The 22401-nt window shown below is 41.1% G+C and overlaps 1 protein-coding gene across 3 annotated transcripts in view; it reads left to right on the top strand.

Annotated features, from left to right (window-relative positions):
• Positions 1 to 3719: 3719 nt before the first annotated feature.
• Positions 3720 to 22401, top strand: part of INTS6 (integrator complex subunit 6) — a 46867-nt gene continuing 28185 nt past the window's right edge. For all 3 annotated transcript variants that reach the window (XM_054213291.1, XM_054213300.1, XM_054213281.1), the window contains exons 1-3: positions 3720 to 4173; positions 4445 to 4522; positions 5341 to 5490. In XM_054213291.1, the coding sequence (XP_054069266.1) occupies positions 4063 to 4173; positions 4445 to 4522; positions 5341 to 5490 (339 nt within the window). In that variant the 5' untranslated portion in view covers positions 3720 to 4062. The remainder of the gene's footprint in view (positions 4174 to 4444; positions 4523 to 5340; positions 5491 to 22401) is intronic.

Raw genomic sequence — 22401 nt, forward strand, 5'->3', positions numbered from 1 at the left:
AAAGTAGCTGGAATCCTTTGTGTCATCAGGACAGTGAGAGCATTCCTCCAGACAGAACCGTGCCGAAATCATTCAACTAGATTTAGGAGAAAAGGTAGAACTGTCTCATTTAGACTACGCATGGGGTATAACTTTGCCCATCACGTAAAAAAGCTGAAACCAAAGAAAGATCCATCTGTTTTCAGTGACAGTCTCCAGCTCTCTCCCAGCTCAGCTGTGTCAGCTCTACCAGTAATGAGCATAGAGCACTAATATCACCGGGTTTTGCTCCTTTGCAGCAAATCTCTCGTACAGATTTATAAATGTGACTCTGATGGCAGTACTAGCCATTATGCCGCTCACATCAAGAGGCTGATACACATTTAAGGCTTGGGTTGATTATCTATCTTTGAAAGAATCTTTCTCAATATTAATCAAATTGGCCCGCTCCCAGCGGAGAAGTACTAATGCCTACCACAGGCAACACACACCCAGCCTTGATTCTGCCCTACAGGGGATCTAATATGGATCTAATGTAAGATGCGCAGGAGAGGGAAGAACTGAATGTTCCAAATGGCTTTAAAGGTAACGGTAAAAAGCAGGTACGTACAGAAAAGTAGAGCAAAGTGGTTTTGCTTGCATAAATCCCACTGGAGCTGCATATAAGTTTTGTCTGTGGGACTCCTCTATCAGTGATAATCACCAGGGCTGAGGGGACTAGAGGTAGAGCAGGGCTAGCTGCTTCGGTCCCACCTTCCTCTTGTGTTGGTAAGAAAATTACAGCGTGCCTACAGCACTGTAATTCAATTTCAAAGTTGATTCAGAATTCATGCTGGTTTATGACTGATCCTACCACAAAGAGTTAACATGGCTTTTTTTTCCCTCCTCTCTCTCTTCACTTACTGGCAACAAAACTTAAAAATTCCAAATGACCCTCCAGGATTTATGCAAAGTCTCCATGGCCCAGGCTGCCTTTCACCACAACATTTTCCTGGTAAGGCAAGAACTGTAAAATGCCTTTTTCCAGCACTTTGGAGAAGGAACCATTCCAGAAGTTTCCCATTTTTAGGATGCTCTCCAAGAAGACACACAATGCTTGACACAGAAAAGTGATGCTGTTTTTATTAGGATGGTCAACGAAACATTAGCAACATACAAATAGGAGAGAAGATGGCATGTCTGAAGAATGTGCTTATCTCAGAGATTTAAAAGGAAGCCAATTAAAGGCCAACATCATATGCTCACTCAACATTACTCCCAAATGAAGTTACTAATCCCAAGGCATGATTTGTTAATGCAGCACTGCAGCCTTTACTTAACAACTTGAATCCCACTGCCGTAGGGAGACAATTACTACTCTAGCAGCAGCCACTCTTGCTGACCTTAGGAACTGCAGAAGATACTTTCTGTGTGGAGCCGAGGGCAAGAAAGTTGTCCCAAAACACCTCTGTAGAGAGAAAATGGCTGTGAACCAAGTCTCTCTGATAGTCCAAATGTTTTACTGCGTAACCGGGGCTGGCATGCAGCTAGATTCCAGGGCAAGCCAGCAATGTGGCCTCTGCGGCACCTGCTGGTTTGCTTCCTCTGACAGCAGGGACTCAGATTAACCAGGAGAACCTGGACCAGAACAGCCTTGCTGCCAGTCACGAGACATGGCACCATGGCTGGAGCTCTAACACTGGACTGCTGGGAAGATACAAGCAGCTCAAGAGCTAGATGCACACAAGCTTGGCCACTCTTATCACCACTAACAGGATCCATTCCAAGCAATACTCATAGTAAAAGATGTGGCTTCCAAAAAAACCTAGCTGCCATATTTTGGTTTGCACTGACTCCAAAGTCTCCTTCTCAGCTTACACAAGGTCCTTGAGATTGGAGATTCCGTAATGACCTTGAACGGTGAACTGGGCTGAAAGGAGCATCCCTGACTTCACCCCAGTGCCTGAGAATGCATGGCACAGGTCACAGATGCAGCCCCAAGAGAAAAGCCAAAATAAGCTGCTCGCAGGCATAAGAAAGTATAACAACCTGTAATGGAAGTATGATTCTATCCCTCTCTCTTCCTAGAAAATAAATGCTAATCTTTCGTTGGTCTTAAAAAAAAAAAACAAAAACAAAAACCAGCCCAAACCAGCTCTTGCCCAACAACACAGAAATCTTGCCTGGAAGAGCAAGATGAATCAAACCAATTTTATCTTGAGAGAACGAAGGAGGACAGTAGCCTCATACCTTATAGAGCAGTGGATGGGGGAGCACATCAGCTGGATCAGACAAAAAAATATCAGATAGGAAGCAGAGCAATCTCCCAAAGAGATTATGCTAAGAAATGGCTCCGGAGTTTCTGCTCCAAGGCTATGAGAGCAGAAATGGCAAGAGACTGAACTACTGGAGAAAAAAAACCCAAACAACCAAACAACCAACAACTGAGAACAGAGATCATCATCATTAATTGGCTGGAAACACTCCACGGTTATATGATTTATAGGAAGGAAATGTGGAGTGCTTTAGCGTGGATCAAAGAAACATTAGTGCTAATCTCTGTCTGTATGTAGGGGAAAAGGTCACAGTTAGGGCTAGCCAGGTTTTTTTTTTTTTGTCTGTTTTTTTTCCCCTTAATGAACGAGTGAAAGGCCAGACGTCGCCTCTGGGAATTCACCACCACCAAAACGGTACCGAACGCCGTTTTCAACATCCCAAACCCCATGGCTATGACGGACAAACGCGAGGGCTGCCCGCCAGGAGCCCAAGTTCCCATATCCAGCGACACCCCCCTCTGCCCCCCCGGCCACAGCAGGGCCGGCGGGCTTCAGGCTGCCCTCGGGTTCCCTGCCCGCTCCCCCGGCCTAAAGGGCAGCCTTGTACAGCTCCCTCCCGCTCTCCCAAAAGGGTTCCCTTCCTCCGGGGTAGGGGGGAAGGACCCGCCGGGGCAGGCGGGGACTTCCCGCGGCCCGGCCCCGCGGCGGCCCGGGGACCTTCCCGCAGCCTCAAGGAGAGCCGCGACGCCCGCCCCTTCCCTCCCTCCCTCCTGTGACTCACCCGCCCGCTCCCGCCGGGGACAAACCACCAGCCCCGGAGTCACCACCCCGGCTCCCCAGGGGGCCTCCCCCGCCGCTCTCTCTCCCACCCCGAGCAGGCTGCCTCCCGCCCGCCGCGCCCCACAGCAGACGGGTCGGGCAGGCCGCTACCTCCCCGCGAGAGGCGGCACCCCCGAGCCCTAGGAACAGCCCGACCCGGGCAGCAGCAGGTCTCGGTCTCTCTGCCGCCCTAGCCCACACCGCCATCGACCCCCTCAACCCCTCTCCTGGGCGTCTGCCCCGGGAGCGTTCACCGAAGGAACAGCGACGGCATCAGCCCCTGTCCCTGTCCCTGTCCCTGTCCCTGTCCCTGTCCCCCCACCACCACTGCGCCTGCGCGGCGGCACCACCGCTCCTTCAGCGGCCCCGGCAACCCCCCCACCCCGCTGATTTGAATATGCTAATGAGGCGCTTATTGCCAGCCCTATGGCGGGTCCGGGAGGGGGTCACGTGGGGCGGGGACGTGTCCCCGGGAGGCGGGGTCCGACCTGCCCAGCCTGCCTTAAAAGCGGGCGGCGAGCGAGGAAGCGCCTCAGTCAGAGCGAGAAAAGTGCCGGGTTGGCGGGGCTGCGGCTGCTCCGCCCGAAAACTTCTGAGTAACATCAACAGGGGGAGGGGAGGGCGGGCGGCGGTGGAGGAGGAGGAGGAAGGTGGTGGAAGTGGTGGTGGTGGGGGGAAGGTCAGCAGCAGCGCAGCCCTATCCGCCTCTCCCTCATAAACCAGCCTGTGTCGGGCTGAGCAGGCCCCTCACACAAAGGAGGGCAGGGCAGGCAGGGCTGCCCCCCCCACACCTTCCCCCCCCCAACACCTTCCCCCCCCCTCCGCCTCGGCAGAGGGGCAGCGGGGAGGCGCCCCTCCCCGTGCAGAGCACTCACAGCCACTTACTCCTCTCCTGTCCCCCGTCTTCTTCTTTTCTTCCTCCCTTTCCTCCCACCCCCGCCCCGCCGCTCTCCCTTCAGCCCCCCGCCCGCTGTCCATGTAGCCGCCCGGCCGCCGGCCCCTCCGCACTATGCCCATCTTACTCTTCCTGATAGACACGTCCGCCTCCATGAACCAGCGCACCCATCTGGGCACCACCTATCTGGACATAGCCAAAGGCGCTGTAGAGACTTTCATGAAGGTACCGGGCTCTGCCTTTGCGAGAGGAGGCGAGAGAGAGCGAGAGTGGCTGCGCGGGGGGGGGGGGGGGCAGGGCGCGGGGGGCTGCCTGGGCCGGGGGCGCGGGGCGAGGCGGGCGGGCGGCAGTGAGTGTGTGTGCGGGCAGGGAGGGGAGGGCCGCGCCGGGCCGTGCCCAGCCGAGCCTGGTGAGGGGGGGTGGTGGTGGGGGGGCGCTCCGGCCTCTCGGCTCACCCTCTGCTTTGTCGCCCCCCGCCCTCCCCACCGCGCCGCAGCTCCGAGCCCGGGACCCGGCCAGCAGAGGAGACAGGTACATGCTGGTCACTTTCGAGGAGCCACCCTACGCTATCAAGGTAACCCCAGCTCACCGCCCGTCCTCCCGTTCCGCCCCCCCGCCCCCGGCCTCCTTCCGGCCCCTCCGCGCCGCTGCCGGCGGCCGCCCCCCCCGCCCGCCCCGCCCGGGCTGCCGGCGGTCCAGGGGAGCTCGGCACACGGGGGCTCCGTCGGCGGCGGCGGCAGCGCTGACATCAACATGGCCGACATCTTTTTTTTTTTTTTTTTTTTTTTTCCTCCCCCTGTGTGGTGTGTGTGTGTGTGTGAGAGCGCAGCAATGAACTGTGGGGGATATTTATTCAAGTTGGGAGAAGTGACAGCAACTCCCAAGGAGAGTTCAGCTTGGAAAAGGGAGCGAGCCGGGGGAAGGACCGTCTTCAGCCCGGAGAGTCCGGGCTCGGAAGGGGACGGGACTTTCCTCAGCCCCGCCGGGGCGGGGGAGGGCGGGGGGAGGCGGACCCCGGGAAGGGGGCGGAGGGTCCACATGACACAGGACCGTGAACCTGTTGGAGGTCTCTTCACAACGGAGTCGACTTCCACCTCGAAAGGGCTGTGGGGGAGCAGTGTAAATACCTATAAGGTTTGTGCATCGGTCACTGCACAGAAATTTGTCCTGTGGAACAAATCAAAAATCTTCATCTGACAGATGGGAAGCTCTGAGGTTTAAGAGAAGTATGCATTTTCCAGCTTTATGGAACAACACTAAATATTAGTAACTTCTCAGGTGTTTTGTTAGCATTTGTAGTGAGCTGCGTGCAGCAAGGCGGGCACTTGGTAGCCTAACAGGAAAGCAAAGCTCATATCTGGGGAATAAGTCTTCTCACGTTTCTCTTTTCAGGCTGGCTGGAAGGAAAACCATGCAACGTTTATGAATGAACTGAAAAACCTTCAAGCTGAAGGCCTTACGACTCTTGGCCAGTCCCTAAGGACAGCTTTTGATTTATTAAACTTAAATAGATTAGTAACTGGCATAGACAACTATGGGCAGGTAGGTTAACTATTAATAGGTGGAAAAATCATAAAACACAAACTTCCCAGAGGCAACAATTAGCTAGTTGTCCAAAGTGGTATCGTCATGAAATACTCAATATGGGGTGTTTTTCAACAGTAAGCAGAGCTCAGATAGTTTGAAGAAATGCAGTTGCTGACTGTACCCCACTTTTCTTTCTTTTATTTTTTTTTTTAACTTCAGTTATTCCTCAGTTTTTAAACTGTGATGTAGTCTCAAAGTTGACCTTCTCAGTTAAACTTTGGGGTTTTTTGTATCAACTGTGTGTTTCAGAACCTTAGCTGGTGAGCCTGGTGGGATCATGAAAACTTTGGTTTCTTTATACAGTGCTGTATAATCAATTAAGTACAGTTTGGGAGATGAGCCATTTTTCTAAAAACAGTGCACGTCCAAAAGTACTGGATGGAGCACAGGTTTTTAGAAACCCTTTCTTTCCAATGAGTTTACTACAACTCTTCTGGGAGGACAGGACATCTGCATACCTTTATTTTTATAAACCTGTCTATTGTATCAGAGCCTTGAGAAGCAGTGCTTTTCTAATGTCTGTATTGCAGCTATCCCTTTAAAGCAGGAATTCTTTTAGGGGTGGGCCAGCATTCTCTTGCTCAGTAGTATGGGTTGCTAAAAGACAGAAACTCTAGGTTAAACATGTGCTTTAGGAAGCGTACCCAGTTCTTTCTGGCACTGGACCAAATCCTGGATTTGTTTGGCATGAAGGATGTTACTAGTATTGGGAAAAGTGTATCGTGTATTTTTCATGTGGGGCGTACTAACTTGATTCTCCCCTTTTTCATTTATTGTTCTCATGTAATGCTTCCTCTACTATCTGAGGATTAGTTACTGCTCTTGGTATTGGGAACGTGGTTGTGAAAATAAGTCCCCTTTTTCCCCCCTCCCCTTTCTAGTCTAAGCAGAGTCTATGTGGTACCATGCCATGTTTGTTTGGGAAGAAATTTCTCTCTCTCATGTTGCATTGTGTGGCTTTGCCACTAGGTGATCAAGTGAGCCTAAACATTTTTAAAATGCCAGTTTAGTGATGAAACTTAAAAAAAAAAAAGTGCTAATTCCACACATGGTTATTTTTTTGTATATTACCATCTGCTGTCCTCTTATACATCTGTGTGCTAATCTTTCCCATTTTCTGATGTTTTTGTTTAGTTACATGAGCTATGTGAAGCTTTTTTGAACACTTAGCACTGTAGGCACACACACGAAATACTTGCTCATTCCCATTGCTGCTGATTATTATAACACTCTAAACCCCTGTCAAACACATTCAGCCCATGTCAAATAATTTGCTCAAGTGAACCAGCTGTGCTCAACTACTCAATCAAGTGGGCAGTTGAGTTGTCATGACTGTTTTCACTCACTAGTAATGTTCATTACTGCAAATAGCTGCTCTTTTGTCTGTGGAGCAATGACTTTTTCTTTGTCTGATCTGTTTTGGTTACAAGTCTCTATGGGGGCTTGAATCCACCCTTGCTTACACATGTGTTTTGCTCTGTTCCACATGTGGAGCTGGCTGTTCAAGAGGTGTTCACATGTGCAGTCAGGTGACTACCTAGAAATTCTAACTCTGTTTAGTGTCTGCAAAAATAGATGAATATATTGCAAGTGCTGGGTCATCTGCTGCTGAAGTCACAGGTTCCCATTTTGGTTATACTAATCAAAGTAGTGTTTTTTTCATAAATCAGATCAAATTATCGAGCGCTTAGCTGGTCCTTCGGTGCTCGCAGGATGAGATTCAGGGCAGTTAACTTTCCTCAACTTCACATTGGCCTTTGAGCCATGTCATGTTATCCTGTCAGCTTCCTGTTCATGTCTATTACCTAAAATTTGCTCAAGATAAATGGGTATTTAAATGCATGTGGTATGTGAAACTTACAAGTTCAGGACAATAAAAGTGATCAGAATGCTCAGTTGCATTTGAAATAGTTTTCACTCAGAATATGAAATGCCGATGCACTTTTTTAAAAGCAGTTACAGATATTAAGACCACAAAATATTTAAGTAGTGACCTAAAGTATAGCAGATAGATGTTTGAAGAGTGATTATCTTAGAGTGGAGCGAGAAGATAATTTTACAAAAATGCACCATTTAGATGATCTTAGGTGTGGTATTACATGAAGTAATAAATCTAAACTTTTATTGAGCTTTGCTCTAGAAAATTTCTCTGGCTTAACATCTTTTGACTAACACACTTGTGTTTTGGTGTATTGACAAGCTTCTAAGGTATTTGCTAAATCCACTTATTTCATATGTATGAGTTGTAAAACAGATTTTTATTATACGTGCAAATGACAAGACCGTTGGGGTCATCTGGTTATGTCATCCAATGGCATGATGTCTTGTCCCCCTGCTGAGTATGAACTGTTTGTTTAAATGGCAGCGTGACTCACTCTACTTGATTTCTTTCAAAGTAGACCAGAGTTCTCCATCAGCTGACTTCCTGAACAAGAGTGATGGCTGAACGGTCATTCTGAAATGGAGGAAAATCTCCTGCTTCATATTTTCTTGCAACATTAATGTTAGGATTTTTAACATGAGTATTTATGATATTACTTTTTCAGTAAATAAGTACTGACGCAGTTGCTCATGAAGATTGAGTTACCAACCATACAGCTGTATTACCTGATCACAGTATCTCATATTCAAATCTTAAAGGGACACTGTCAACACATTTAGATTATCAAGAACCTTGAAGATTTTTTTCATAAGCTGTTTCTGATATTAATGCTAAGATATGGCTATATACACCCTTTGTCTTACCTGGAGTAGTTAGATGCACATTTTGGTGAAGGTGTTTGTCAACAATGAAGGATTTTGGAAAGTACACATATTTTAAGGTAACTGTTCCTTTAATTTTTAGTGCACTTCCAGATTGATAAATTCTGTATTATATTGTTTGAGTCCAATAATAGTTGCAGTGTTTTTTTTCCCATGTAGTATGCTGTGTGCTGATTATGATAGCAGAAGAATGAACATTCAAATAGGTTTGTCATCTTCTAGCGTTCACTAAAAATAGTGGTCCTCTTCACCTTCTGCATTTTTATAGAGAGCTTAGGAAAAAATACAGGATTTGGATGTCTTCAGGAAGAAAGCAGTTTAAACACATTAAGTTCACTAAGGGCTAACTGTCATATCACACAAAACATCGTACTTCATTAGCCCAGTTTGCACTTAGCTAATTGACTTCTCTTCGTCATATTTTCCCCAGTTCAGCTTCTCCATTGTCTCAGGTAGTCTGAAATACCAAGCCCTTTACTAGCAGGCTTCCTGTCCTCTTGGAATACACTCCTAAATCTTACAGCTGTGGCTTGTTCAGCAGTGCGTGTGTAGTCACAATTTAACTGAGTAGTTTTGAGTGAGGCAAATGTGCAGCTTCTTATAGTTGATGAAAGGGTTAAATACTAATAGATATGTTTCTCTTTCTGTGGAAACAGAAAACATGAATAATGTATCTATTTTTATAATACAGCAAAATTATAAACAAATGGTTGAATTGAACCATCTATGTACTTCAGTTATTTGCAGTTTGTAGTGAAGTTTCTAAGACTGAGCTCTGAAATCTAAGGTAGGTAAAATACGTACCAATGGTATTTTGATACTCAAGTGCAAAGGACCAACACAGCACTACCAAAACTTGAATCTGATGGATATTTGAAGTAGATAAAGCTCTGATTCTCTGATACCCTGTCTGTTTCACCTCGCCTATTGTTAATTGCCTAACAAAGGTCTCTTACTATTTTTTTCAGCAGTATTGCATAGAATGAGGTTTGAGAGGATAAAATGTACTTATCTGAGTGGATTTCAAAGTGGTTGAGTTGATGTATCACGGTATTTTTCCAAATTTTTTCAGGGCGAAATTTCATTTTAATATTGTGGCTAGAAACAGCACTTTTCAATAACATAAGCTTTTTATCTCACTGGAGTATCTTATGCAGACTTCAGAATCATAATTATTATTGATATGGTAAAACTGGCTTAGAGGAGTTTTTGACTTTTAAACAAATTTGATGTAACTAAAGCACATACTAACTTAGTTGTTTTGAAACAGAAAAATCAACTATAATGTTTCTGTAATCCAAGTGGACTTGGGATAGGTTTTTTTCATTCACAGAGATGAACAGGGTGCCCTCTGGACTTAGACTCGTACAAGAAACACTGTTTTGAATGATTTACCAGGCTGTGTGCGGTCTTGTTGAAAGTTTTTTTTTTTTTCCCTGCAGTGCATTTCACATATGTACAAAAGTATAACTAAGGAATATTGAAGCAAACTAAAATCCAACTGGAATTCAACTGATTAAGAATAGACTTATTTCTGACCTGAAAGGTGGAAGGTGTCCTGCATATAATGGCGTTGTTTTTAAACACCACGGTTTTTCTCCAAGGGTTTTATTCATACCATGTATGACCATCAAAGAATCTAATCTTAGGTTAACTACTACTTTACAGTTCTCTCCATTTGTAGCTACAGTGATAATTTCACACAGTAAAACTTCTTGGTCTGTAGAGAACAGTGTGTTTTGCCATAATGACTTAAATACAGTAGTATTCCAAATACATGTAAATAGCATACGTAGGAGATCAAGTCTAATTGTGCTTATAGGCATGACAGCTTTATTTTAAGTGACACATTGTAGACTGACTCCTTGCTTATGCGCTTACCTGTGTCTAAGAGCTGCTGAGCTTAAAAAAATCGACAACGATCACACATATTGTCCCCTAACATTGCAAACATTATGCTTTTGCAGTTACATGTACTGTTTTCTTTAAATTGTTGAGCAGTTTTATTTTCCAGTTGGTTTTTGGAGCTTTGTTACTGCATTTCCTTGCTTTCAAAAGTCAAACTCCTTCAAGCATGACTTTTGTCTTGTCATTCTGGGGTTATAAACACTGCACTGGAATGGCCTGTGTTGAGTGTGCATCCAAATTTGGAACCAAAGTTTGGGTTAGCATTTCCTGCTTTGTCATGCTGGCATGGTGGCACAGGCAGTTTGCTTCTTATGTTGCTAGAGGCAGAAGTTTACACTTCTAGAGCAACTCCCGCATTCTCCCGCCCCCCCGCCCCCAACAAAACCAAATAGGAGAATTTCAGACAGTAGAAAACAACACAGCAAGCTTAAGCGTGGTAATGGCAGAAATACAGATAAGAAAGGATTTCTCACAAGCTCCTGTTTTCTGTGGAATAGAAGTGGTTTTGACATAAACCTATAAGCCTGTTATGTCAAAGATCTATATGTGAAGTGCTGGTGAAAGTCAGTCTTTCTCACCTCCTACACGATGAAATTAAGCATATTGCTTCTAATTTGTACTTTTTAGGCTGTAACCTTTAAATATGCCATCTTGTCTGCTCTTGAAATGTTTGTAATTTTTAGTTTTGTTTTATAGTATCCTTTAATGAGAATTATGGCAGGCATTGTTGCAAGTGTCTTTTTGTGTTGTGAGGTGGAACTACATGTCTTTCAGCCTTCCCGGAGTAACAAAGTTCAATGAAAGTCTCAATAATAATAACCACATCAGATTTAAGTGTTCTTAAAAGCACTTGTCTAGTTCTAATCCAGTATATTTTTAAAGAAGAATTCAAAAGTTAAAACAGGCTTACTTTATTTTTTTCAGATGAAAATGATCTCATCAATCTGTTTCACTAGCAGAAAGAAGTGAGATACTTCCTTGTGTTCTGAATATCAAATATACTTTGACTGCTTTGAATCTTTAAGTGCTCAGTATTTCAATAAATTTGATTTGGAAGGGGCAGTGCCATAACATGTTCATTGTGGCTTTGATTTTTAAGGGTCGGGTGAGCGCATTCGTGCTGCCAAAACTTAAGCAGGTGATACAAATGTCTGTCTCTGGCTGATATTCTTGGATTCACTAAAAAGTAATCAGAGAGAGTCTAAGGCCTGTTAGGTGTACCAAAATTTTGTCTCTTGGCTTGACTTTCTATCTGGAATAGTTCATTTGCCTCAGGTCGTTATAGACTCCTTGGATATACTAGCTTTCTTATTTGGGTGCTTAAAGGCACGTGTTCCACGGTTGAAGTATTCTTGCTTTTTTGAAATGTGCTTGCACTTCATCACAGCCAATTGTTAGGGAGGCAAGGCAAATACATATAGATGGAGAGCCAGGAGTTTGGTTATGGTGTGAAGCACAATTATTTATTTTTTTCCCCCCAGTGTCTCCATGGTTATGTTTATTCTCTTTAAGCTTTTTTTTACTTTTCTGACTGAATAGTTACATTCAGTCTTGTATTTCTGTTGTAGACAGTCTGTACCTCTGAAGCCTGAAGGGAGCAACTGTTACTTCTGTATATGTCTGAGTTTTAATTCAACTGAGGCTCAGTTGAAACTGATTGTGTTGCTTGAGAGTCTTGCTTGCTGTTGCTTTTTTCTTGTAGCACATTCTGTACCTTTAACAACGCAGTGAGTCTTTTAGTTCATAGAATATTCCCATTTCTGCATCTCCCACTTAAAGAGCGTGTTAATGTTTCCACTTCGTGTTGTGATTTTTAGCATCATATTGCCTGTCCCTTGTTTCAAGTTGTTTTCACTTGTTGTTTATGCAACAGATTGGAATTTCATATAATTTGTGAGTGTTAGTATCTAGCTAATACAGAACTCTTATCAAATGCCCACTTTGCATTGTGTAACCATGGTGCTAATTTTAATTGTCCAAAGTGTAGACCAGTCTCATTTAAAGAAAAATTAACACTGCAGATGGGAGATCATGGTTAGATGTGTATTTAGGATAAATCTTTCATATGTATTAAAAGATCTTTATCACTTTTTTTTTAAGTGGGCTAGCCTGTGAGCCATAGGAGATTTCTGATGATCCTGTAGTATATTTCTGTGATGTCTATGAAGGATATCACATGTTTGTGAAGTATTTTCCATGTATCAGCGTATTTTTACTATTATAATTCTGAATATTGACAGCAAATAGGATTTCAGGTTCTTTATTATTGCCTGCATATTTTATTTAAAAAAAAAATATGTAAGGGATGTATTTAATCACTCTGGTATTTTTTTCTAGTAGGTGAACTAGGTTAGTGCCTACAGCTGAATTTAGGTAAGAAGTTGCTGGCTGCAAAATATGATACGAACCTTAGTCAGGAATCTTGAATGACTATGATTGGGATACTGAATATATAAGATTTCTGGTTGTATGAGAGGACAAGAGGATTTGTTAAAATCTGATCCTACTCTAGTTACTCTAGTACGGGTGGTACATGTGCATCTTGCAACACTGCACTGGTAGATAACTAGAATAGCAGATAAACGTGTTGATTATGTCTAACATAGTTCTGTCTCTAACATCTGAGGTCTTTTAGAAGACTGGTCTAGCAGGAACTGTGGTGCAGATGAGCTCTCTAGTTCTGGGGGTTTGACAGCAATTCGGAGACTTGTGTATTGAAAATAATGCTTAATGTCTTCTTATTGACTTTGCGAGGAAACTTCTACCCGAATAATGACATTTGATGTTTGCTCAGTGTAGCCACTCCCATTTCTTTTAATTTATAGGGTTTTGGTTTTTTTTCCTATCTACACGTAACTGCTACTGCTTGTGGAGTGCAGGGTGTTAATCTGATGTCATCTAATAGTAACGTTTGAGGATAAATTACCTGAATACACTGCGCATTTTGTCAATGTCTCCTTGAGCCAAAAAGCTACATTGAACAAATCCAGAATATTTGTCATTGAAATCAATTTAGGACCCTGATGCTCTTTTTTGCTGTTCAGCATACAGAATATGAGGGAAAAGTGGCCATCTCTTTCTTTCACCAATGTCCCCCAAGCTCCCGAGGGCTTTGAATCCAAGAATGCTGACTTGATTGTATACATCTGTATACAAGATATATCCAGCCTAGCTACCTCCTCTGCTCCTGAACTTATGGCCTCTCATGTGCTCACAGTTGTGCCAGACTTGCTTCAAGTTGTGAGTGTGACTTCATGTAGTAAAATAAATCAATGATTGATTCAGATCCTTAATAAGCTGGACTGTGACCTGTAGTGGTTCAGCATCTGTTTTAAAACAGCTGAGTTGTTCCTGCTGTAGTGGTGATAAACTCCAGGAGGGAGTGGTGGGGAAGTCTTGAGGCGGTTATTCAGAAGAATTGCCTTATGTTTGTGAGTCAATAAGCTACTTCCAGTCAGGTTGTTAGTATTCTGGATTGATGACCCCCAAAAAGGTCGGGAGAATTTTGTATAGAACTCTCTTTTCGTTTTTTCACCTTGGGTGGTGTGTTTGGTTTTGGGTTTTTTTTTTGTGTGGTGATGGTGTTGTTTTTTGTTTTGAGGGTTTTTTGTCTGTTTTCCCTACGCAGTGTGCTGGCAACTGTGATATTCATTACCCTTCTCCAGTATATGGAGAACAGAGGCCTGGCTTAGTACTGTGAATTGCACTGACTGAGCCAGGACCAGCTATGTAAAGTCATTGCTGTGAAGCAGAAAGGCTGCAGTAATTAGGGACTTGATCCAGGATTTGACAAGGTCAGTTATTTTTGGAATAAAGCATTCAGAAATGTTTTTAGGAAATAGGACCAAAATCATCTTTAAACCCAGATTCTTTGGGGCTGACTTTAAAGTTATGTTTGGTATGGATGGTTTTTTTTTTTTTTGAAGTTTATAAAAGCTCAAATATAACCTATTTTTAGCAGCTTGCATTTACTATATTCAGTCAAATAACTTTAGAAACCAACAGGATTTGTTAGTTGATTTACCCAATTTCAGATGATTTCAGTAGTGATTCATTTACTAATCTGTAGCTGAGAAGGTGCATGTTTTTAAGTGACAGGTTTCCATTACCTTAAAAATAAGGTACAAGTTTTGATCACAGTTGCTTTGCTGCTTATATATTTCAGTTTATTTAATGTAAGGGAAAGTTTAAGTTCTTCCCTTTTTGGGATTATTGGGTATCTGTCACATCAGTGCTTACATGTTTCAAGTGTTAGTGGCTTTTTGTTCTTCATTTCATTGCTGTTCTTCACTGTTTAGTTATTTGCTGTAATTCACTGTATATGAAGTCCATTCTATGTTTAGGGTTTTTTTTGTTTTGTTTTTTTTTTTTGAGAATGTCACATAATTGTGGAAGATTTGAGGACTCAATTGTTTTTGAAACTTACCAAGGACCTTATCTAAATTGGAGCACTTAGAAGTTAATCAAGAAGTTACCACTTATATAATCTGTTATTTAGAACTCAATTAAATTTGTTCTTAGATGAAAGAGACAGGACAAACCTTTATACTAAATTGGCATTTTTGAAACTCTGACTTAGTAGTGTTGGGAACTCTGTGATTGAGGCACGTGAAGACATCTTGAGATTTTAAGTTTGATGTCGTAGGAAATCCTACCATGTATTCATCATTCCTTTATTGTTCAGTACGAACATAGTCAAAAAATGCTTCCTTGACACACACATGCACTATTCAATATGGAGATTTTTGTATACCAAAATGGTCACTTCTTGCATTGAATCTCCTTTTCAGACTGCTTTGGATTGCTCTTTTGGTTTTCTTGCAGTTAGTTTTGGTTTTGTTTTTGGCACAAACTTTTTGAGTAGAATTTCAAAATGATTGAAGTTATGCAATTAAGTAGTCTTTAAGCAGTACATTCAGTGCCAGACTTGGAAACCCAGAATGTGTAAAGATATGAACGTCTATAAAAATGATACTAAGCACAGAGAATTTTTATGTTACATGTTTCAAAATGGATATGCAATGAAATCATTGCCTATAGAACACAAACTTGCAAGCTCAGGCAAAGCAAGCAGCTGATGTGCTTAATTATATTTTTGTGTTTTTTCTTTTTTTTTTTTTTTTTTTGCACGAAGGGATTGGTGTGTCTTGCGCAATTCAGCTGTTTTGTCTCTGTTAGTATTTTTAATTATAGAAGTGATATCTGACTTGATCTTTGATTTTTTTTTTTTTTTTTTTTGCGGTAGGATTTTCAGACTGGGCAGGACAAGTATAAGATCACATATGTTTGGAGCTCCAGTAGTTAATTGAAGCCATAGATAGTTATTTGTTTAGAAGATATTTATTTTTTTTTAAATGCTTAGGAGAAAATTACTTTTTCCATCCCATTTATTTTCCTAAATACCTTACATTTTCTTTTCTTAAATGGAACTTATGTAGCCTATGTTATGGAGATAGCGGTTGTTTCAAGAATGCTCCTTTATTCTTATATTCTGTAACTGGTGTGTTGAGGAGTTTAATTTCTGGCTCGGCTTTAGGAAAAGTCTGCTGTTGTGCTGGTGTTCTGCTTTGAAAACCTTTTGCTAATTGCTTCTTTTTTTAATTTTTTTTGGTTTTTGGGGTTTTTTGTTTTGTTTAAACCTGCAACTCATTTGTTCCAGTCACCTGAAATACAGAAAAGTTCAGTCACCAAATCAATGTCCTAACTGTGTATGCAAAAATAATTTTATCTACTACTAATCTGTAGTGCCAGTAAGGGATGAAGCAAAAGCCATGTAACGACCTTGTAATCCTCCATAGACATTCCAAATAAGAACCTGTGATTAGTGCATGTCTTGGGCATTGTAGTAACTCTTAGGTATTTGTAATGTAGTTAACTAAAGAATTGTCTAGGACATGAAAAATTACTTTGCTTATAATAACCTTGCTGTAGTCTACAGGGAAGGACGGCTGTACATAGGTGAATTTAGGTTTCAGAATCTCCTTACCTCATGGAGGAAAGTTCTTTTTTGGTAGCCATCCTTACTGCAAAATTGTTGCCATTGATATCCTGACTTTGAGTGTGAATGAGTGTAGCAGAAGTCATGACTGCTTGAAGAGCATTTTCCATTTCCTTGGGGGAAAAGATGGTGAGTTAATGGAAGTGTGAGTTCAGACATTGATAAATTCTAGTAAACTTTCTTAAAGCTCTGTTTTTAAGGTCTTCTGCAAAAGAGAAAATAATTTGAGAGTGAGTGCTGTTTTTTAGCTTCAAAAGAAAAGGGAGAGTGTGTGTGTAATACAGTTGAATGTTTGTAGCTGAGCCTTCCAGAAGATGTCCAATCGTCAGCAAAAAAGGGAGAAGTGGAATGATAGTATGTGCTGTCCCTGGTGTCAGAAACCATGAACTAACTCTTGGATTAAACATAGAGTTAGATCAAGAGATTAGGGTTCAGCGACTGGTTACTTCTTATTTGTACTTGCATAATCATTTAGGGTTTTCAAGGTATACACGGTTTTAAAAAAGAAGTATTTACCTGGTTTTATGTATTTTAAGGTAGTATTCTAATGGAGCATGCCTCACGTTTATCTCCTTGTTACTCAATCACCTAAACAAGGATAGATTTTATTAACTTGTGCCCCCTCTGCCGGCTAGTTTTCCAATTACAAAGTAAAAAGACAAGTTTATGTAGGTGAGGTACTCTCATGTGCTATTTTGGCCAAACATCAATTTATAAAAGTCCCTTTTATGAGGGTAAAACTGCAACAAAAACTGTGTGAGTCCCAATTTGTGAGAGTCAGTGGTGGTGTTGAGAATTGGTGTTTTCATAGTACATAGTTATGGGCTCAGTTAAGACTCTTTCAGCATTTGTCAAATCTGTTTCTTGCTCTCACCCCTCGTTTGAAGAGATTTGGTGTTTTTACCCACCCTGTATGTGTATAGTGTTTCATATACAGAGGAACTAGATCTTTATGGTTCTTGGGACTATGGAGGATTACTCTTCAAGCTTCTAAAACCTGCTAAATCACCTGCATTTCTGATAGCAGTCATTTTCCTCTTAAGATGCAGAGCTCTGTTCTTTTGGGTTTAGTAAGGGGCTCTCTCAAATTACCTTTAGCAGATGATTAATTTACTTGTGTTCTTCCTGAAACCTGTCTTTGTGGGTGAGGTTGTATTTCCAGCTGCCTGGCATGCCTGTCTGCCAGGGGAGGGAGAGCATAAGTCCTTCCATCGTGGATACTGCAGGGAGAGCTAAAAGGTTTCAGTCTTATGATAGAGAGTATGTGTCCGTACTGCAGATGTTTGTGGACTAGAGTAAGAATCCTCCCACTGTCCTGCAGCCCTTTCAAAAAAACACTGGGCATTTTTTCTTCGTGGTAGTGTAATTCCTAGAATAGTGTTTCATTAGGTTGTTTCGTAAGATTCTGATCTGTGAATGATCTGGCGTCTGTCTTTGCCATTAATCAGGCATCAAGGGAGACTTCTGGTTTATATTAAAATTGCTTTCATTTCTTGAGAACTTCATAACAGACTTCAAAACACATCCTGTGTAAAACTCACACTGGTTAGTGTAGCTTTCATTGAACTTCTGAGGCTTCTGAAAGCGATCTTGAAATATATCCGCTCTACAAATACCTGATCATCTAGTAGTAGGACAGAATTGCTACCACTGCAAAACTGCATTATCTATTGAATAATCACCAGCATCAAGGGAATATGTAACAATCTTACAGACAGCAAAACAGAGATGAGTTAGCAGCTTTCTTTGTGCATGAAGCCTGGCTTGTCGGTAATCCCATACAGAATTCCAGTATGTTCTTCAGCTCTTACTCATTTAGGCTGAAATCACAGGAGTCTCTCTGACACTTAAGTGGTTCCCATTCATGGGGTCGGTTTGTATTCTAAAACGGCCATAACAAATAAATATAGTTTCAAAGCTGTTTTTATCATGCAGGTTCAGTCACTCGGATAACACCGTGATACAGTTCAGAGGTGCTGTACTTCTCAGTCTGGCCACAGAATCATAGAGCTCTTGTGGCATATCCTGTGAGAAGTCAGATTTATTAAAGTGAATGTTCTGGTGGAACCTGGCTGGCCTTCTTGCTCTTTTCTCCCTCAGTGTATTCTTGCTTGCGTTCTGGTAGGTCACAGAGTTTAATAGTGTGTTTGTGCTAAATATTAATTAAGTGATATACAGCATAACTTCATCTGGGAAAGCTTCCATCTAAAGACATTTTTTTTCTTATCAAGTAGTAGGAAAGAATTTACTAATCTGTTGAAGTAGAAAGCGCATTCATTCCTGAGTACTATAATGTGTACATATATGTGCATGATTACTGCACATGTCTACGTATGTTTGAAAAAAATCTTAAGGGAGAAGTAGTTTTTGTGAAGAGTTATATTGCCAATTACGAATTCACTGGAATACCATTATGATGCCAGTGTACTCAACTGTGTGTGTGACTTGGGAAACAATTGTGTGAATGCATAAAATACAATTGATTCTATAGGTCTCCACAACTACATTGCTTGGTTCTGGAGGGATAATAGAAAATAGTCAAAACAGCTGAATATGCAAGTGGGACAAGTAAGAAGTTGCACAAGATGCTACAGTTCTTGTGTTGCCGAGTATCAGAGCATAGAGCAGCTGTTAAATACTTCTGTGTACTTGACTGTTAGTGTTCTGCCTTGATCAGTGAAGGGGAAAGCCTCTAATAAATGTTGAATTAATGTTTTAGACATTTCACGATTTTGCTAAAGCATAACTGAAGTTCCTAAGATATAAAAAGTAAGTGAAACCTATGATGGATTTGGACAATCTGTTTTACTTTGTTGAAATTCAAGCTCGGTGTTTTGGTATTTTTTTTAAGCTATCATCAGCTTAAAAAAATAGCATTAAAGCTAATAATTTTGCCGTTATTTTGACTTCAGATTTAATTTTAAACTATTGTTTTCGAACAATAGTTGCTCACAGATTCTCATGAGCATTTATGAGCATCTTGACCTTTTAAATTCTAAAAAACCTGATTGAATTGAAAAAACTGATAGTGCGCTTTTGTATTTACTGGCAGTGAGGGCTGATACTTCTGAAAATAAAAAGGCTCTGCTGAGACAATGTAATGTGTGATGGATGTGCAATAGAACTTCTGTTAAATGTTGCGATTTACTGAAATGAAAGTGTATCTTTTAGACATTTGATTGTGATCTGAAAATGTGTTGTGTTTTTTTTTCCCAGTGATTAGTAATGTGCTCTGTTAAAAATACGCACTTTATTTCAGTTTACATTTATTTTCAACTTCTAGCCTTTCTTGGGCATGAAGCTTTTGTACTACTAAATACTTATTTCTTTTTATAGAAGTTGCTTGTTGAACATGTCGTTTTTAGTCTCTGACTTGGCGTTTTTTGGTCATGTTTTTACCTCAGCTATTTCTCAAGTTTTTTCAAGACTTCTGACTCTGAAATTTAATATTTAAATGTGTGCATTGAGATAACAGTAGTCTTAAATCAATTGCATGTGTAGTAGCGTATACTTGCACATCTAAAGGTCACAATAGCTCTTGAATTGCTTTACCTGTGCACTTCGAAGAAGAAAAAAAAATAATCATCCATTAATGTATTAATCAGTCATGCTGAAACGTGTTGCAAAGCTTACTTGCCTATGAAAGTGAGTTCTTCGTTTTGAGAGTCTTAACCATACACTAATGTGTCTTGATAATTTGATACACTACTGGCTGGATCTGGGGATCCCTCTCAGAACATCCTGCAGGCTGAGGTGGGCTGAGGGTGCCTCTTACTGCAACCCCGTTTGAGCAGCGCGGAGCTCACTGGTGCTCACAGCTCTCTATTTGTTTAGTATTTGAGCACAGAACTGCTTCAGCTGGAGGCTGGAGAAATGGCAACCAGTGTAGCTGAGCTGCTTTGTGATTTGGAACAAATAGTCGTGAAACTGTCAAATTGTTCAAAAGAATGCATGTTGTGTAACAGATAAGTTAGTTTTAAGCCTTTGAATCTCTTCCTTGTTCCTTTTTAACTTAGCAAGCTTGCAAGATTGATGCTGATTTTTAAATAACTTTCTTTCAAAAAGAGGTATGTGGGTTTTTTTGTCTCCTTGGTGCATATCTCCTTGAAAATGCAGATTGCAGGCCGATGAAAAAACCCTCTTGTACGTACCATGTTATGATACTTGGTGGTTGGACAGAATGGTCAGCCATTAAAACCTTAGGTCCTTCTTCCTTAGTGCTTTTTTCACCATGGCTACAAACCTTCAGAGGGAAAAGCATATTATTGAAAAGAATTTGCAGTCAGATTACACTAGCAGCTATTTAGACTGAAAAGGATACCAAATGAGCCACTTTGCCTACATGACGCAATTAGCTGAAGTCTCTGTGGGAGCTGGTTGCCACTGAATTTTCAGCTGGAAAAATAAGTAATATTATTTAGGTTTTCCAAAATACATGTTTATAAGCAAATCTATTTAAAAATAAGGGTTTAAAATAAAACTTGAAAATAACTTTTCAATTTAGTGTAGCCTGAGTGGTAAACTAGGACTCGAACTGCCACAGCAGTTGAGTTTCTAGGCTCTAAAGTGTTTATCCATTATCAGTGGTTATAATCTCTCTGAAAACAGATAACACGAGAACAGAAGTATCTTTGCATGTACGTTTGTTAGAATAGGCCCATATAATGCTAGCTTAAATTATGAGCGATGCCTTTTATGTTTCCCAGGGTGTTGGTACTGAGGCCCAGTTGATCTTTACCCTACTTACTTTAAGAACTCAGGGTATCATGCGTTCTATCTTTGACTTTCCTTTGTGGAAATGTAAGATGATACTAAAGTTAGCTGCTGGATTATTTTTGCTTTTGAAATGAAGAAAACCTCATGGTGATTAGTTAGGTGTCAGAGTAAGTTGTAAACAGGCTTATTATTTACGCCTTGGTATGCTGAGCTGATTTCCAGTGCATTCCAGCATACCTGTAAGCTGCCAAAGAGCTGGTAATGTGTGCTCTGTCACTCACCGTTTCACTGTGTAACTAAAATAACTAAAATAATTGAGCTGTGCTGAATTGATTTCATATGCATTCACATATGCATCCACTATGCTGTTGCTACATATTTTGGAAGAATATGGTGTTTCTAAGATGTGTAAATTCATAGTGTTGTATTTAAATAGTATATTTCTAAAGGAAGAGCAATAGAAAAAAAAATTGATTAGATTGAAATAGAGTTCTGAAATGGTAATTGACAAAACTGCTGAAGTTTATTTTAAAAACTGGTAAGTGTAAGTCTTCTGGAATTTCATTTTGCCAAATTTACTAAAACATCTCTGAGTTTTGAGATCTTCTATAAATAAGAGTAATTTGTTGTTGATTTTTTTTGTGTGTGTGTTTTTTTTTTTTTTTTTTAAGAAGGGGTACCTGACAATACTGTTTTTCCATGCCTTCATATAGCTAAGGTAAGGAGTAGAGTCAGAAGAGTCAGTGGTGTTCTTTAAGAATCAACGACATGGAAATTTTTAGCTAAAACCAGTAAACCTCCATAATAGACATTTCATCTGAAATTCTTCCTTGATATATTGTAATTATGTTTCTGCTCCTTTAGGTGGAAGGTAGATACTTGTTTCATGTTTCTAAATTGCATTGAGCTATGAACCCAAGTGCAACTAAGTGAACTCAGCTCTGTTAACTTCTCCTTAAATAATTCAGTGGTGAATTGTGTACTCTGTGACTTGGTTTCTTAAATTCCTTCTGGAAAGCATAATATTTACAGCTGTATTGATGAGCTGATGAACTCAAGGTTACTGTATCTTCACATCTAGCTAGTGAAGAAGAGATTTCAAGGGGAAACTTTCCTTTATTACTTAAACAGGTGTGAAGCACTCTGCAACATTGCACTGCTAGTGTTTCCACAGTTATTCTGTAGATAATACATGTGGAAGTGCGAGTTACTTTGTCTTTGGGGTCTGAAGTTCTCAAATCAGTTGTTGCTCTGGCTACAAATGAATGTTGTTATTGTTCTGTTAAAAAGAGTTTCTTGCTTTTGTAAATATGTTGCTATATTGGTTGAGTCTTGACTAGTATGTTGGAAATCATCCGTCATACAGGTAAAACACTTGTGAAATTATGAAAGATAGACTGAGGATGAAGTCATTTCTCCCTCAGACTTTTTTCGGGGGGGAGGGGGGGGCTCAAGCTTAGAATTTCTCGTTTCCTTCCTTA

The sequence above is a fragment of the Rissa tridactyla genome, chromosome 1 (genome assembly GCF_028500815.1).
Source record: "Rissa tridactyla isolate bRisTri1 chromosome 1, bRisTri1.patW.cur.20221130, whole genome shotgun sequence".
Lineage (NCBI taxonomy): Eukaryota > Metazoa > Chordata > Aves > Charadriiformes > Laridae > Rissa > Rissa tridactyla.